This window comes from Oncorhynchus mykiss, chromosome 2 (assembly GCF_057628025.1).
Source record: "Oncorhynchus mykiss isolate SJ-2025 chromosome 2, ASM5762802v1, whole genome shotgun sequence".
Classification (NCBI taxonomy): domain Eukaryota; kingdom Metazoa; phylum Chordata; class Actinopteri; order Salmoniformes; family Salmonidae; genus Oncorhynchus; species Oncorhynchus mykiss.
Genome location: NC_143023.1, coordinates 36,174,209 through 36,190,409, shown reverse-complemented (window position 1 = coordinate 36,190,409; position 16,201 = coordinate 36,174,209). Strand labels below are relative to the sequence as shown.

The window sequence follows — 16,201 nt, the reverse complement described above, 5'->3', positions numbered from 1 at the left end:
GGGGGAGTTGGAATATGCAAAAAACACATTTCAAATTTACACATGCGTATTAATATAGACTTGTACATGTGTGAAATAGGACTCATTTAAGCACCCACCCACGTGCATTAACCAACATCCATTCTAATTTGGTGTCCGTTCTCCACGGATCAGTCTGTCCTCGACCTAAATAATCAGTAACAATTTAACATGGATAGTGTTTTAGACGTCCCAGACGAACAATTAGTAGTGGGCCTGGACCATCATTAATCATTTGGAATTATATTTATATTGTTTATCGATACCAGCAAGGCCTTTTAAAATCGGGTTATTCTTCGCAATTATGTCAAAAAAAAAGCACACGACTGTTCCTGCAGGCACAAAACCCTCACAGACTTTCTCTTAGCAGCCTGCTGATGGGCCATCAACTGGATGTGATTTCCCATTCTATTTAAACTGGTTACGTAGGTGTATGCTAGAACATTCACACCTGGCACCAAAAGGCAATCCACAAGCAGTTGTCTGGACTTCACAGAGCTGTGGAAGTGAAAATATTAATGTTCGCTCAGTTGCAAATTTGCCATGTATTTAAACAAACCGATAAATGGAAAAATGCAACTGATAATGGTGCCCATCACTAGTAACAATATTCTCAGTAAATACACTATATATAGAGAGAAGTATGTGGACACCCCTTCAAATGAGTGGATTTGGCCATTTAAGCCACACAGTGGTTAATTTGACTGGCCTGCAGAGCCCTGGCCTCAACCCTATCAAAAACCTTTGAGATGAATTGGAACACCGACTGCAAGCCAGGCCTAATCGCCCAACATCACTAATGCACATGGCTGAACGGAAGTCCCCGTTCAGTTATTGTTAAATTGAACGTTAGGATGGACAAAACGAGTAACCTAAGCGACGCAGAACAGCATCTCGGAACGCACAACTTGTTGATGCTTGTCACTGATGGGCTATTACAGCACACAACCACACCGGGTTACACTCCTATAAGTTAAAAACAAGTAGAAGCAGCTCCAGTGGGCACACAATCACCAACACTGGACAACTGAGTGGAAAAACAGCACCTGGAACATGACAGCGAGTTCATTTTACTTAGAGCATCTTTGTAATGAGATCAAACAGGTGGAAATGTATGTGTGTTGTCTCCAATCTGCGAGATACCATTGCACTAGCATGGTCCAACATCCCTGTGGAACACGCCTGACACCTTGCAGAATGGTCCTGGCTGTTGGGGTGGGGGTGAGGGGGGTAAGGTACGAGACACTGGACAGTTTGTTAGGAATAGGTGTACCTAACAAACTGTCCGGTGTCTTGTAGCTTCAAGAGAACAACATCTTTGTACAACTCAGATGATTAACAAAAGTTAAAACGTAACATTTTTAATCCACAAAAAGAAAACACCGCTGCTCGATTTGAACACAAAATAACAATTGATATCAAATAAAAAAATGCGGGAGACTTCAGCAACATCAAATGTACAAAAATAAAAGCAGTTAACTTGATGGCTAGATATCACTGCAAACTCCAGATTTAACTTGTTTTTTCTTATAAATGGGTTTTTGGACTCTTCTGTAGCTAGAGGTTAATACCCATTAGCCCAAAACTGTACCTTTGCATTTCATAGTTGACCAATTCTTATGTGCTGAACTTAAATCCATTGGGTTCTCAATTAATAGAATTAAACTGATATGAATGTAAATCAAAAACAGCCAATGTTTTTCCAGAGGTGAATGAAACTGAACTAACATAAAAAAAAAGTACTATCCATCTGTAGGGACAACCAGCTCTCCTGTTGTATGGCATCAGCCCAGAGATATCATAATAACTCAACTAATGAACCGAGGTGGGGTGTGGAATAACCACTCCCTAGATACCATATTCATATGTTGTAGTGTTGAACAAAAATATCTTTAGCTACAGAATAACAGGGTTTGAGGGTGGTGGGGTCCTAGGATCTGGAGCGAGATCGGGACACAGATCTGGAGTAGGAGCGTCGACAGGCCTGTTTCTGGGAGCCAGAAGAGGGGTGGAAGTCCTTGACGGGGCTGGGGGATTTGGACTGAGACTTTGTGTCTTTGGGCCTAGATCTGGGAGGAGAGGGGGAGCGGGATGCAGAGCGGTTACGAGACGGGGGTGCGTGGTGCATCCTGTGGTGTTCACGTGGAGGGCCCCTGTACCTGTAGAAAAAAGGATGGCATATGAACAGAACAATCAGTCAACACACTAATGAATACACGGACTTGACAACTGTAGTGTTTTGAAACCACATAGGCTTGTGCATTATAAATGCAATCTCACTGCACTGTGTCGTGTTAGACAAGTCAGAATAATGAATAATAGATATACAGTGCCTTGCGAAAGTATTCGGCCCCCTTGAACTTTGCGACCTTTTGCCACATTTCAGGCTTCAAACAAAGATACCTGTCATTTTCATGGCTTCTGCTTCGCCTGTGCCTGCCATATGATCGAGAGCTGTAGAGAGAAAAGTGAAAGTAAGAACCAGTCTGTATACAAAGGCATTTCGGTCTGCAATTGGGAGGATTACTTGACAAGCGAAACAGTGGTTTAGTTTCAGTGTCATCGAGGAACTCACTCTCTAGGGCTCTCTGACCTCCGAGGACGGCGGTCGCAGGAAGGGCTACGCGACCGGCGCCTTTCGTAGCTGCGACTGCGAGAGCGTCTGCGACGGCCATCGCCGCGTTCGTAGTCGTCGTAGCGGGAGAAGGAGCTGCTGCGGGACCCTCTGCGAGGAGAGCTCTCCTTAGTCTTCATCTGGTTGGGGGCTGGAGGGACAAGTCATTAAAATGAAGTACTGGGCACAAGGATAGTTGAGCAAGAAGGGTTTTAAAAATAATTTGGCATGCAGGTTGGCAATGATTTCACTAGTCTGAGAGACCCGAGTCAAGATATTACCAATAAAAGTGAAGCTGTAGGCCTAGTTAGACTTTCCAACTTAGATTATTGGGTAAACTGTTGACGGTGAAACTTGACATTTTTCACATTGAATTGATTGGTAGGTAGTAAATAGTGCATTCATACAGGGCACCTAAATAAAACCCATTCTTACTTTTTCGGTCCCCCTGTGCAAACTGGATCTCGATCTGTCGACCACACACCCACTTGTGGTCCAGGTTGTGGAGGGCATCCTCTGCATCTCGCACGTCCTCGAATGTGCTACAGACTGTTAAGGCTTTTTACTTTCACTTGTGGAAATGGGGAGACGTATGCACACATACAACTACGAAAGTATTTTAAAAATTCAGTAAAGAGGCTGGAAGCTTCAAATTGGTAAGTCAATTGTGTGCCAACATGGAATAATAGTAAGCTAAAAGAATAAAAACATGAAGCTGAAACTTCTGTTCAAATTTCGGGAGGAAACGAGAACAAAGGCCACACAAATGCAACATTGAAATCGTATTTCAGTAAACTTGCTTACAATTAAGTTATAATTGTCTTGCCCTTTTGTACAGAGAACACACAGAGCAAAATATTTGGAGGTGAAGAGCAAGGGTTCTATTTGGTAGGATACAAAACATTAAGCTTGTTACCTTTAAGCTTCAGCTTGATCTTTATGCTCTTTAACTGCTCGGCAGAAGAACTTGAGATTTCCGGCTTGTCTTCGCCCAATACATCCTTTAATTTTCCTCTCTTTGGTAGTCAAACAGCTGCCTTTCGTGCCCTCTTTTCTCCTCCTTGTATCTTCATGCTTTAACTTTGCTCTTTGTGTTCTTCTCCCACTATTTCCTGTCGCCTGAAATCATTATGGTCCCTTTGGCTTGAAACTACTCTACACCAGTCTTTACATTCTTTGTTGGGGTTTCTCCAGAACTGTACGTCTTTAACATTTCTAGGGTAACAGAAGCAATTTTAGTTAGGAGAGATGTTGATTTATGTCTGTACACATTTTTTACTGCGTTTAACATTAAATGTTCCCCTCCCATAAACCAGTATAGCCTACTTTTATGACAAATTTACAATAAATACTTCAAAACAGCAGGCAAACTCAAGACGTGCGACAGTCAATACTGTCAATACCCGCGTGTGAATAATAACGCACCGAATGAAAGACATGTTCATTAATACATTACATGAGTATAAAGGATATTGAATGTAAGCAAATCCTCTTGGTCGCCGTGTAGAGAAGTCAAGTGGAATGTAGACATCTACAATAGGCCCATAACGACCAAATTCGCGGCGTAGTTCCTCTGGCCTAAAGTGTTGCGAAATGACAGGACATTTAATCTAATGGCCAGCGAAGTACAACCTTTTTGGGCTAATATTAAACCAGTGTGATTCAAAGTTCAAACCTGCAACTGTGGCCAATAACCTTCGGATTCAAGTAAATTGGCATAATACTTACCATAGAAATGGAGGTATAAAATGTGACATTGGACAAAATATATTTCATGCATTACAAGCCAGGTAGATGGTAGCCTGAGTGCCAGTCTGTTTGTGCCATCATGCCAACTCCTGTCACTTATTGTCATGTTTGGCATACATGCCAGTTAAGCCCAGGTACTGGTTCAGCCAGTTCCATGATATGGAGTTGGCAAAAGGCAAGAAACAGTCAACCAGTGGTGTAAAGTACTTACGTAAAAAATAATTTAAAGTACCACTTTAGTACTTTTTGGAGGCATCTGTACTTTAATTTCATATGTTTTTGACGACTTTCACTTCATTCCTGAAGAAAATAATGTACTTTTTACTCCATACATTTTCCCTGACACCCAAAAGTACTCGTTACATTTTGAATGCTTATCAGGTCAGGAAAATGGTCTAATTCGCGGACCTAAAGAGAAAATCCCTGGTCATCCCTACTGCATCTGATTTGGTGGACTCACTAAACAGAAATGCTTTGTTTGTAAATTATGCCTGAGAATTGGAGTGTGCCCCTTGCTATCAGTAAATACAATTTAATAAACAAGAACATCGCATCATCTGGTTTTCTTAATATAAATATGTTTTACTTTTAATACTGATATTATATTATAGTATATTGAAAACCAAATGCTTTTTAAACTCAAGTAAGATTACACTGGGTGACTTTTACGTGAGCCATTTTCTATTAAGGTATCTTGACTTTTACTCTAGTATGACAATTGGGTACTTTTTCCACCACTGCTGGCAACCTCGCAGGTAGAAAGATGGCCAGCATAATTAAGTTATTCACAATTGGTTCAAACAACTCTCCTGTTGTTGTGCAAACCATTCTATTTGGTGCAAACTCATGTGCAGCCTAGCAGACATGCTAACGTTAGCTTTGATACAAAGCTTAGCGAGCTAACGTTTTCAGGTAACCAGCTTAGCTATCCAACGAACGTTAACGTCTCCCATCATACAAACTTAAAAACAACTAGCAACCGACAACACTTAACTACAAGTTTTCATTGTAAATTAGAGTTAAAAATCAGTAAACACAGTTTAGCCACCTAGCTAACGTTGCTCGCTAGCATACGTTAGCTAGCGTTAGCCCGTCCGAATGATTTAATCATAGCTACCTGGATTCGTCTGAGATGTTTCTAATGAAGAGTGATGGGTTAGGTGGCCTCATGTACCTAGCCATTGTAAAATTTGTTGTTACGGTTGAAATTTCTGATATAATATCAGTAAATTATACGACTTGTTCTAGCTGTAGCAAAAAGCAGCGAGGTGGTCTCATCTATCCGCGAACAGAGGCCAGCGCGCAGGCTCAGATAACATTATTTTAGCCCTGCCCACCAGGGGTGGCCTGGCCATCTGGCAATTTGGGCAAGGGCTATTTAGATGTTAAATGATGAGTAACCACGGCCGGCCCGCTAATTATGTACGATTAGGGGGCCATTGAGGAGTGCAGCATTTTCTGAGCTAAACTGACCAAGACGCACCCCCAAGGCCTAGTTTTAGAAAGTTGTGTGGAAGGGTCTCGAGCACTGAGGTAAATATGAACTGGAGACAGTCGACCATGTTGGAACGTTGTTTTCAACGTAATCTACTCACATTCGCATACTCCGTTTCGGGGTCGCTGCAATCTGCTTTACAGAGTCAGTAACACCTTCTCAGTGCACACTGGAGCAAGCGCGAGCATCAACAATGCTATCACGTCATCCAGAAGCATGGCAGACATTGGATGAAAATTAAAATGTTCATATCTTCAGCTGTGAGTGATGGAACGAATCAACTTTGAAGACAATTACTGGAAAAATCCAATAGATATTTTTTGTCACAAAGGTGATAGGTTTCCACTAGATAACACAGCCAAAACAAGTCAAAATTGGCTATATCGTAAACATTTATGAAAACAAAAATATGCTTTTTAGGGACAATATTAGGGTTAGGTTTCAAATCTGATTTTAAGAAGAGAAAATGTAGAAATAGGTGGGTTTTTTGTCTTTGTGACTGTTAACTAGTGATGGCCCCTGGTAACCAGTGGTCTGGGGAGGTATGCAGCAGGGGCAGATGGACTAGAAATCGACCCTGGCATTTCTAACAATTTATTTCCTTGAAGCCACCAGACCATTTTATTTAGCATTGTACAAACCATTCTGATCTTGCGAGAGCTTACGGTCTGTTTCGCTATACTGATATCCGTGTAGTGAAACAGAATGTAAGCTCGCAAGATCAGGATAACTCATATGACACTACCTAATATTAGCCAAATAATGCAACTTCAACAGGCAATACATTTTTTTTGTTTTAATTGACCAGTCCTTGTTATGTGTGTACAAGGGCATATTGTTGCCATCTGTTGGTAAATGTTCATTACTGCAACACCAGTGTTTTACCAGTGTGCTTGAGATGTACACCCTGATGTATTCCAATGTGCTGTCGCCCTAAGTGAGACCAAAGAATGGATGAAAAGTATTTTCCACATGTTTAAAAAAAAATAATTCCAGGACTTTGAAAAGGCATCTTTTCCGGATGTTGAAAAATAGGTACTGTATGTGACAAGCCTACCATTTGCGAAACACTTAAAGGCTGTAATGTAACAACATGTGGATTGGTGGATACATCTTGTTATTTGAAGAATTTTAAAAATATTGATGTCAACTGCCTGTATGCAATGGAGAGTGAGATGCTATGCTAGCCTCATGAATATGCATAGACCATCTCAAATTTGACACTTTTTGATTGCCTCCCATGAGTATTTTTCTCCACTCGTAACACACACACACACCCACTTAGAAATTCTTGTTTTTGAAAGAAAAGCACATTTTTTTGTCCATTAAGATAACATCAAATTGATCAGAAATACAGTGTAGACATTGTTAATGTTGTAAATGACTTGTAGCTGGAAACGCCCAATTTTTCAGTTTTTGATTTGTTAAAAAAGTTTGAAATATCCAATAAATGTCGTTCCACTTCATGATTGTGTCCCACTTGTTGATTCTTCACAAAAAAATACAGTTTTATATCTTTATGTTTGAAGCCTGAAATGTGGCAAAAGGTCGCAAAGTTCAAGGGGGCCGAATACTTTCGCAAGGCACTGTATATTTTGATTTGTTTAACACTTTTGTTTACTACATGATTTCATGTGTCATTTCATAGTTTTGATGTCTTCCCTATTATTCTACAATGTAGAAAATAATAAAAAATAAAGAAAAACCCTTGAATGAGTAGGTGTATGAACTTTTGACTGGTACTGTAGGGTTGGTTGGTGGTGCATTTTTCTGTTTGTATCAATATGTAACATTATACACTACCGCACAATAGGTGGCGGCATGCACAAACAAAATGTGTGAATGCCATGATACTGAAGTGTCTTGTGTAGGCCTAGCGAGCCTATCTGTGCATGTGATTGTGTGTGTGTGTGTCTTCAAACAAAACCATAAAAAAAATATGGAAAAATGTCACAAGTTTCATTCATTTCATTTGTACCATTTCACAACTTGCCTGGTTGTTTTCAGTTAGGTGTGCCTATGCAAAGTCACTCAAAGGTGGTACTGAAACCCAACTGTCTGATGGGTTTTGAAAATGTGATATCTTTCACTACATTGGTTGTTAGTGAAAGTTGGACTTTAAAAGCCACATCTAAGTAGTCATTTCAAATGTGTAAGCATTCATCTCCCCTTCATTGTCTGTCGTCTTGAATTGAATGAGTGCACACATTCATTTGAATCAGAATACAGATTTTATTTTAGTCATGTACATGTTCTGTCAAGTATTTGATTGTGGATACTCCACCCCTTCCTTTCTTTGGAAGGTTTGTAATTTTGTGATAAGTGTGCACCCTAAATGTTTGTACATTTATTTTAAACATTGTTTGAATGGGTTCAGTGGTCTAGTTTACTGGAATGACTTGTTTAAAAATGTGTGGTTTCTAAAGTGGGGAACAAAATAATAATTTTCATGCACTTTTATGATTTTGGGTAGGCAAAAGCTCTGCTCATTCTATAATATACTGTATAATATGGGATTTTGCATAGAATAAAAATCATGTCTGTCCCAGTGCAGTTGAACTAGGTGCCCTTCATGGTTTCAATGTTGTGCAAATGAAATGCTACAAACTGAGTTCTATAACTACTGAACGGTTACACCTTTTATTCTACATATGATTTCTCAGTCCAATACCAGGCTGAGAATATTTGGCCAATAACTCAGTTTACTTGCATTCTCCTGTTAGTGTTTGTTGGCCTTCAGCACACCTTAAGCTGCATTTAGACATCTAGCCCAATTCTGATTTTTTTCTTCTTCTCTAATTGGTCTTTTAACCAATCAGATTAGCTCTGAAAAAGATCTGATGTGATTGGTCAAAAGATCAATTAGTGCACCACACTCATTCCACAGAGGGCCAAGTCTCTGCGGGTTTTCGCTCCTCCTGTACCTGATTGATTAATTAAGGTCACTTATTAGATAGGAACTCCCTCACCTGGTTGTCTAAATCAAATCAAATCAAATTATATTGGTCCCATACACATGGTTAGCAGATGTTAATGCGGGTTTAGCTAAATGCTTGTGCTTCTAGTTCCGACCATGCAGTAATATTTAATTAACAAATAATCTAACAATTTCACAACAACTACCTTATACACACAAGTGTAAAGGAATTAATAAGAATATGTACATATAAATATATGGATGAGCGATGGCCGAACGGCATAGGCAAGATGTAGTAGATGGTATAGAGTACAGTATATACATATGAGATGAGTAATGTAGGTTATATAAACATTATATAAAGTGGCATTGTTTAAAGTGACTAGTGACACATTTATTACATCCAATTTTTTATTATTAAAAAGTGGCTAGAGATTTGAGTCAATATGTTGGCAGCAGCCACTCAATGTTAGTGATCGCTGTTTAACAGTCTGATGGCCTTGAGATAGAAGCTGTTTTTCAGTCTCTCGGTCCCAACAACCCCCGATGCACCTGTACTGACCTCGCCTTCTGGATAACGCGGTGAACAGGCAGTGGCTCGGGTGGTTGTTGTCCTTGATGATCTTTTTGGCCTTCTTGTGACATCGAGTGATGTAGGTGTCCTGGAGGGCAGGTAGTTTGCCCCCGGTGATGCGTTGTGCAGACCTCTCTATCCTCTGGAGAGCCTTACAGTTGCCGTACCAGGCGGTGATACAGCCCGACAGGATGCTCTCGATTGTGAATCTGTAAAAGTTTGTGAGTGTTTTTGGTGACAAGACAAATTTCTTCAGCCTCCTGAGGTTGAAGAGGCGCTGTTGTGCGTTCTTCACCACGCTGTCTGTGTGGGTGGACCATTTCAGTTTGTCTGTGATGTGTACGCCCTCACCTCCTCCCTGTAGGCCATCTCGTCTTTGTTGGTACTCAAGTCTACCACTGTTATGTCGGCTGCAAACTTGATGATTGAGTTGGAGGCGTGCATGGCCAGACAGTCATGGGTGAACAGGGAGTACAGGAGAGGGCTGAGAACGCACCCTTGTGGGGCCCCAGTGTTGAGGATAAGCGGGTTGGAGATGTTGTTTCCTACTCTCACCACCTGGGGGCGTCCCGTCAGAAAGTCCAGGACCCAGTTGCACAGGGCATGGTCGAGACCCAGGGTCTCGAGCTTAATGACGAGTTTGGAGGTTACTATGGTGTTAAATGTTGAGCTGTTGTCGATGAACAGCATTCTTACATAGGTATTCCTCTTGTCCAGATGGGTTAGGGCAGTGTGCATCTGTGGACCTATTGGGGTGGTAAGCAAATTGGAGTGGGTCAAGGGTGTCAGGTAGGGTGGAGGTGATATGATCCTTGACTAGTCTCTCAAAGCACTTCATGATGACGGAAGTGAGTGCTACGGGTCTTAATTGAAAGGAAGAAAACATAAACCAGCAGACACTAGGCCCTCCATGGAATGAGTTGGACACCCCTGTATTAGTGAGAAAAATATCAGAATTGGGCTGCCTGTCTAAACGCATCCTGAGGTCTCTTGTCTAGCTGGAGGGTCCATTCGGAACGCCATCAACCGGGCAACAAGGACCACAACCTTGACCAGACCACTTGGGTCAGCCGGGTAGGTCCACTTTAAAGACAGGGTTTGAGAATATGTGTCTCTGGCGCCGATGCTTTACGGGATGACCATCACCACATGCATCGCAGCCTGGGTGTGTCACTCCCCGCACCGGAACACCAATGTAGGGCCACTTTCCTTACGTTGATTCTGTTGCAAATAACTTTGTCTGTTGCAAAACGTTTTGCAGCAGAAACCATTTACTCCAAACGGAAGACGTTTAGCAAGGACAACAAGAGTTTGTATTGGACAAATTTAGGGAGGTCCATCCCCATTTCATTCTGTTTGCTCTGTTTGCATCCTTTTGGTTCTTAAAACGGTAAAAGTTTCCATTGAAAGACGTAATTAATACACCCCAGTTTTGATTATTTCAATCACCAACTCTATTTTGCAGTAATTTTATAAAATTAGTCAATGGCCACATGTAATTATGCCTGATACTAGGTACAGTTCATTCGTAAAGTATTCAGACACCTTCAACATTGAACCAACGTGGAATACACGTTGAATTGACGTCTGTGCCCAGTGGGACCATCAGGTGTACTTCCCGGAGCAAGCCCACTGGAGCAGCTTAATGGAAAGATCAGCCTGCGCCCAGAACTAATCCTTGTGTATGTTTCCCCAGCCTGGTGAGCCCTATGGCAGCTCCACGTACCAGACTGCCCATACGTCTCCCCAGTGATAATCCATGGCACTAAGCCTCCAGTGATGATCCATGGCAAGAAGCCTCCAGTGCTGATCCATGGCAAGAAGCCTCCAGTGATGATCCATGGCAAGAAGCCTCCCGTGATGATCCATGGCAAGAAGCCTCCCGTGATGATCCATGGCACTAAGCCTCCAGTGATGATCCATGGCAAGAAGCCTCCAGTGCTGATCCATGGCAAGAAAACTCCAGTGATGATCCATGGCAAGAAGCCTCCCGTGATGATCCATGACAAGAAGCCTCCCGTGATGATCCATGGCAAGAAGCCTCCAGTGCTGATCCATGGCAAGAAGCCTCCAGTGATGATCCATGGCAAGAAGCCTCCCATGATGATCCATGGCAAGAAGCCTCCCGTGATGATCCATGGCACGAAGCCTCCAGTGATGCTCCATGGCACGAAGCCTCCAGTGATGCTCCATGGCACGAAGCCTCCAGTGATGCTCCATGGCACAAAGCCTCCAGTGATGCTCCATGGCACGAAGCCTACAGTGATGCTCCATGGCAAGAAGCCACCAGTGATGCTCCATGGCACGAAGCCTCCAGTGATGATCCATGGCACGAAGCCTCCAGTGATGATCCATGGCACGAAGCCTCCAGTAAGGAGTCATGGCACGAAGACTCCAGAGACGGCCTCCAGTCCGGAGCCTCCAGAGACGGGTTCCAGTCCGGAGCATCCAGAGATGGCCTCCAGTCCAGAGACGGCCTCCAGTCCGGAGCCTCCAGAGACGGCCTCCAGTCCGGAGCCTCCAGAGACGGGTTCCAGTCCGGAGCCTCCAGAGACGGCCTCCAGTCCGAAAACTCCAGAGACGGGTTCCAGTCCGGAGCCTCCAGAGATGGCCTCCAGTCCAGAGACGGCCTCCAGTCCGGAGCCTCCAGAGATGGCCTCCAGTCCGGAGCCTCCAGAGACGGCCTCCAGTCTGGAGCCTACAGAGACAGCCTCCAGTCCAGAGACAGCCTCCAGTCCGGAGCCTCCAGAGACGGCCTCCAGTCCGGGGCCCGCAATGAGGGTGCCGTGTCTGGGGCCCGCTACGAGGGTCCCCAGTCTGGGGTCGGTGGCGAGGGTCCCCGCACCAGATGCGCCACCAAAGTGAAGCCCACCAGGACCCTCCCCTTTAGAGTCAGGTTTTGCGGTCGGAGACCGCACCTTTGGGGGGTGGGGGTGAGCGGGTACTAGGGTGGGCATTGTAGTTTCTTTATTTCAATGTTTTCCATTTCTTTGTGTTTGGCCGGGTGTGGTTCTCAGAGGCAGCTGTCTGTCGTTGTCTCTGATTGAGAATCATACAAAGGAGTTAACTTCCTGACTGATGTTTTGAGATGTTGCTTCAATATATCCACATAGTTTTCTCGCCTCATGATGCCATCTATTTTGTGAAGTGCACCCGTCCCTCCTGCAGCAAAGCACCCCCACACCATGATGCTGCCACCCCCGTCCTTCACGGTTGGGATGGTGTTCTTCGGCTTGCAAGCATCCCCCTTTTCCCTCCAAACATAACAATGGTCATTATGGCCAAACAGTTCTATTGTTATTTCATCAGACCAGGACATTTCTCCAAAAAGTACGATCTTTGTCCCCATGTGCAGTTGCAAACAGTCGTCTGGCTTTTTTATGGTGGTTTTAGAGCAGTGGCTTCTTCCTTGCTGAGCAGCCTTCAAGTTCTGTCAATTATAGGAATGGTTTGTACTGTGGATATAGATACGTTTGTACCTGTTTCCTCCACCATCTTCACAAGGTATTTTTCTGTTGTTCTGGGATTGATTTGCACTTTTCGCACCTAAATGTTGTTGTTCTCTAGGAGACAGAACGCGTCTCCTTCCTGACCGGTATGACGGCTGCGTGGTCCCATGGTGTTTATACTTGCGTACTATTGTTTGTACAGATGAATGTGATACCTTCAGGCTTTTGGAAATTGCTCCCAAGGCTGAACCAGACTTGTGGAGGTCTACACAATTTTTTCTGAGGTTTTGGCTGATTTCTTTTGATTTCCCCATGATGTCAAGCAAAGAGGCACTGAGTTTGAAGGTAGGCCTAGAAATACATCCACAGGTACACCTCCAATTGACTCAAATTATGTCAATTAGCCTATCAGAAGCCTCTAAAGCCATGACATAATTTTCTGGAATTTTCCAAGCTGTTAAAAAGCACAGTGTGTAAACTTCTGACCCGCTGGAATTGTGATACAGTGAACTAATCTGTCTCTAAACAATTGTTGGGAAAATTACTTGTGGTAATTGGTAATGGTAGATGTCCTAACCGACTTGCCAAAACAATAGTTTGTTAACTCGAAATTTGTGTAGTGGTTGAAAAACAAGTTTTATTGAGTCCGTCATAAGTCTATGTTAACTTCCGACTTCAACTGTATGTTGAAAACGTTTTTGGGAGATGTGATGGATCGTTGGGGATCATTTGATATTCCCTTTCTTTTGTTGTTCAGTGAAATCCTCCCATGAGAAGAGTCAACTCATTTGATTAAAGTTCAATTTGTAACTACATTTATTTAGTTTTTTCTATTGGAAGGATTTATTCATTTGAAATTGTCTACTTATGATAAGGTAAAATGTTTATGTTTCTGTCCCCATTTGATATGGTAAATATATTCAATGCAAAAAACATCTACATTTAAATGGTATTAATATTAATTTTCATAGATTTCCGTTAATTCCCATATATTCCCGTTAATTCCCACGGAAAGTTTCCAGCTCTGAATATTCCCCAAAATGTGCAACCCAAGTCACGCCAGATACTGACTAGTTTTCTGATCCCACAGATGCATATCTGTGACCAACAGATTCATATCTCTATTCCCAGTCATGTGAAATCCGTAGACACAGCTTTTCTTTTAGTTGTACATCTTGAAAGTAAATGATGCATTAGCGATTCAGTGGTTTGTTTTACAATGTGAAATGAGTTGATGTACCCAACTTTGCTGTTTTGAGTGTGAATTATCACACTGTAGGCCTATTCAGTATTTGAAAGGGCACAGTGAAATGATAGACTGTGTATTTTGAATCATATGTGAAATATATATGGAATACTTTTCTATTATTCAATCAGTGTTCACTGTTTATTAGATGATGCACAGCAGCATGTTCACAGCACACATAATAAACCACACGTTTTATGTCAAGCAAGTTTATTTAAATAGCCAAGGACTGCCCCTCTGCCTGCTACCGTTCCAGGTTCACAACTTTTTGCTCCTCCTGATGAGTGACGTAGAGTCCACTGTCAGCGTCTGAAATGGGGAAGGTAGTGAAAAGTGTTTAGTTACTGTGGTCAGGTCACAATTATACAAATAAAACCACCTAATGTAGAAATAGACAGCTTGTTTGACCTGCGCCCCATATTTCACAACTGTATATGCTTATATTTGACACGCTGTACTGACAGATGTGTAGTGTGTTATTTTTCAGTGCTACCAACATTAGGTCAAATTACCTCAACCATCTCTCCTCCCTTGAGCTCCTGGACGCTGGAGAATTTATCTGTGTTGCACATCAGCTTTCCTCCCTCCAGTCTGACAGTGCACTATAGGGGCCAGAGAAGAGAGAGGTGATCAGTAATGCGTGGCAATAACGAGTGAGGACAGACGAGCTTAGAAACTTGGAAGAGTGAACAAGACATACACTAACTGCAGATACAAGACTATTGGACTTCAGTTCAAACCTGTCGATTTAACATTATATCAGTCAATCAATCAATACTTTCATAAGTATAGATTCAACACAGACAGGTAAATGTGGATTGCCTACCTTGAGCTTTTTGCCATCCATGGTGGTGATGTCGGCCTCTTTGCCGATGGTGAAGGAGTTGGTGACGGACTTGCCAGGAGTTTTGGAGGTGATGACAAAGTCATTGCCGTTCTGCTGGATCTCAGTGATGGGCTTGATGTCTTTGGCCAGCTTGATCACATCTTCTGGGAGGGCTGATAGACGGGCAGGAGGATGACTCATTAGCTTACCTTTTCATTTTGGGTCATAGTTGGGAATCTATAGTTCAGTCTCTTGTATTTCCTTGATTCCTTACGTCCTCTCTCCTTCTCAAAACTCATTGGATGAGAAGGTCAGAGGGGAGGAACCATTCATCTTCTCTCCTCCAATGAGTTTTGAGAAAGAGGACACAAGGAATCAAGCAAATACATTTCAGATTTACCCCTAAACAACCCTATACATGCAATGCAATGGATCTTTAGGAAACTCACAGATGGCCCTGAGAAACTCCTCGTAGTTCTCCTGCGCATACACTTGCCACGTTCCACTGAAGGCCATTTTGTCTGTGTCTGTACCGGTCCGGTTTCTTCTCCTTCACCAAGATGGGCAATAAGAGCCTGAGACAGCTGTGCAAAGCTCAACACAAATGTAGAGATGGCACTGCGTCCCCCACAGCTACTTATATCAGCAGGTAGAGGGGGCTCCGCTCTGTGCATCTGTGTCTAATCAGTAACACAGCCTCTGAAGTAATGTCCCCCATTGTTTGAACAACCCAGAGTTCGCTTACATCTCTGTCTGGCATGACCCCAACTTCCAGTTGTCTTGAGATGGGGAAGAGTACGTTATGTCTGAGCCATAAAATTACATATGCATGGGTTTTACTCATCCCAATAGATTGGCTTCTGAAACTTCTGACACGCAGATAGATCTCAAGTTTGTTTCTGAGCACTTATTTTAATACTGTCCTAAATACAGACCTGTGTTTAAATTGCTATATGAAATCATTTTGAATACTTTAGCTGGGCTTTATCGAGCTTGCCTAGCACAATGGAACCAATAAAATCAGCGCAAAAGTGCAAACCAGGCCGCATGGCTCTCCGGGCAGGCTAAAACAAACTCTGAAACTGTTTGAATAGTATTCGAACCCAGGTCTGATGTCCTGTGGAATCTTCCTAAAAACAGTGTTCAAATCTACTCCACTGTTTAGCCAGGCAATGGGTGAATGACACCTTGGACAAGAGCTCTTCTATCAGTTCAGAAGACATGTTGTAGCTACTCTTTGCTTGCATAATACTTTCCCGCACTTTTATGAGATGCTTCTAATAATCATTGAATTACGAATCCCTCTTGCAGAC

General features: G+C 42.7%; 2 protein-coding genes across 3 annotated transcripts; both read right to left on the bottom strand.

The window, feature by feature from the left end:
- Positions 1 to 1,363: 1,363 nt before the first annotated feature.
- On the bottom strand, positions 1,364 to 5,968 carry LOC110488899 (uncharacterized). 2 transcript variants are annotated; one of them, XM_021561355.3, is made up of 6 exons: positions 5,499 to 5,968; positions 4,106 to 4,210; positions 3,068 to 3,171; positions 2,594 to 2,783; positions 2,422 to 2,472; positions 1,364 to 2,177 (listed from the first exon to the last, which is right to left on the bottom strand). In XM_021561355.3, exons 1-6 carry the CDS (start codon positions 5,561 to 5,563, stop codon positions 1,949 to 1,951), a joined length of 744 nt encoding a protein of 247 aa, XP_021417030.1. In that variant the 5' UTR covers positions 5,564 to 5,968; the 3' UTR covers positions 1,364 to 1,948. The 2 variants fall into 2 exon arrangements, with proteins under 2 accessions (XP_021417030.1, XP_090054701.1); XM_090198575.1 differs by having other exon boundaries at positions 3,068 to 3,174; positions 3,530 to 4,210; positions 5,499 to 5,691.
- An 8,287-nt stretch (positions 5,969 to 14,255) lies between these two features.
- LOC110488894 (fatty acid-binding protein 10-A, liver basic) lies at positions 14,256 to 15,639 on the bottom strand. The gene is made up of 4 exons (XM_021561342.3): positions 15,338 to 15,639; positions 14,889 to 15,061; positions 14,575 to 14,664; positions 14,256 to 14,371 (listed from the first exon to the last, which is right to left on the bottom strand). The coding sequence occupies exons 1-4, from the start codon at positions 15,402 to 15,404 to the stop codon at positions 14,321 to 14,323; spliced, it is 381 nt and encodes a 126-aa protein (XP_021417017.1). The 5' UTR covers positions 15,405 to 15,639; the 3' UTR covers positions 14,256 to 14,320.
- Positions 15,640 to 16,201: the final 562 nt, after the last annotated feature.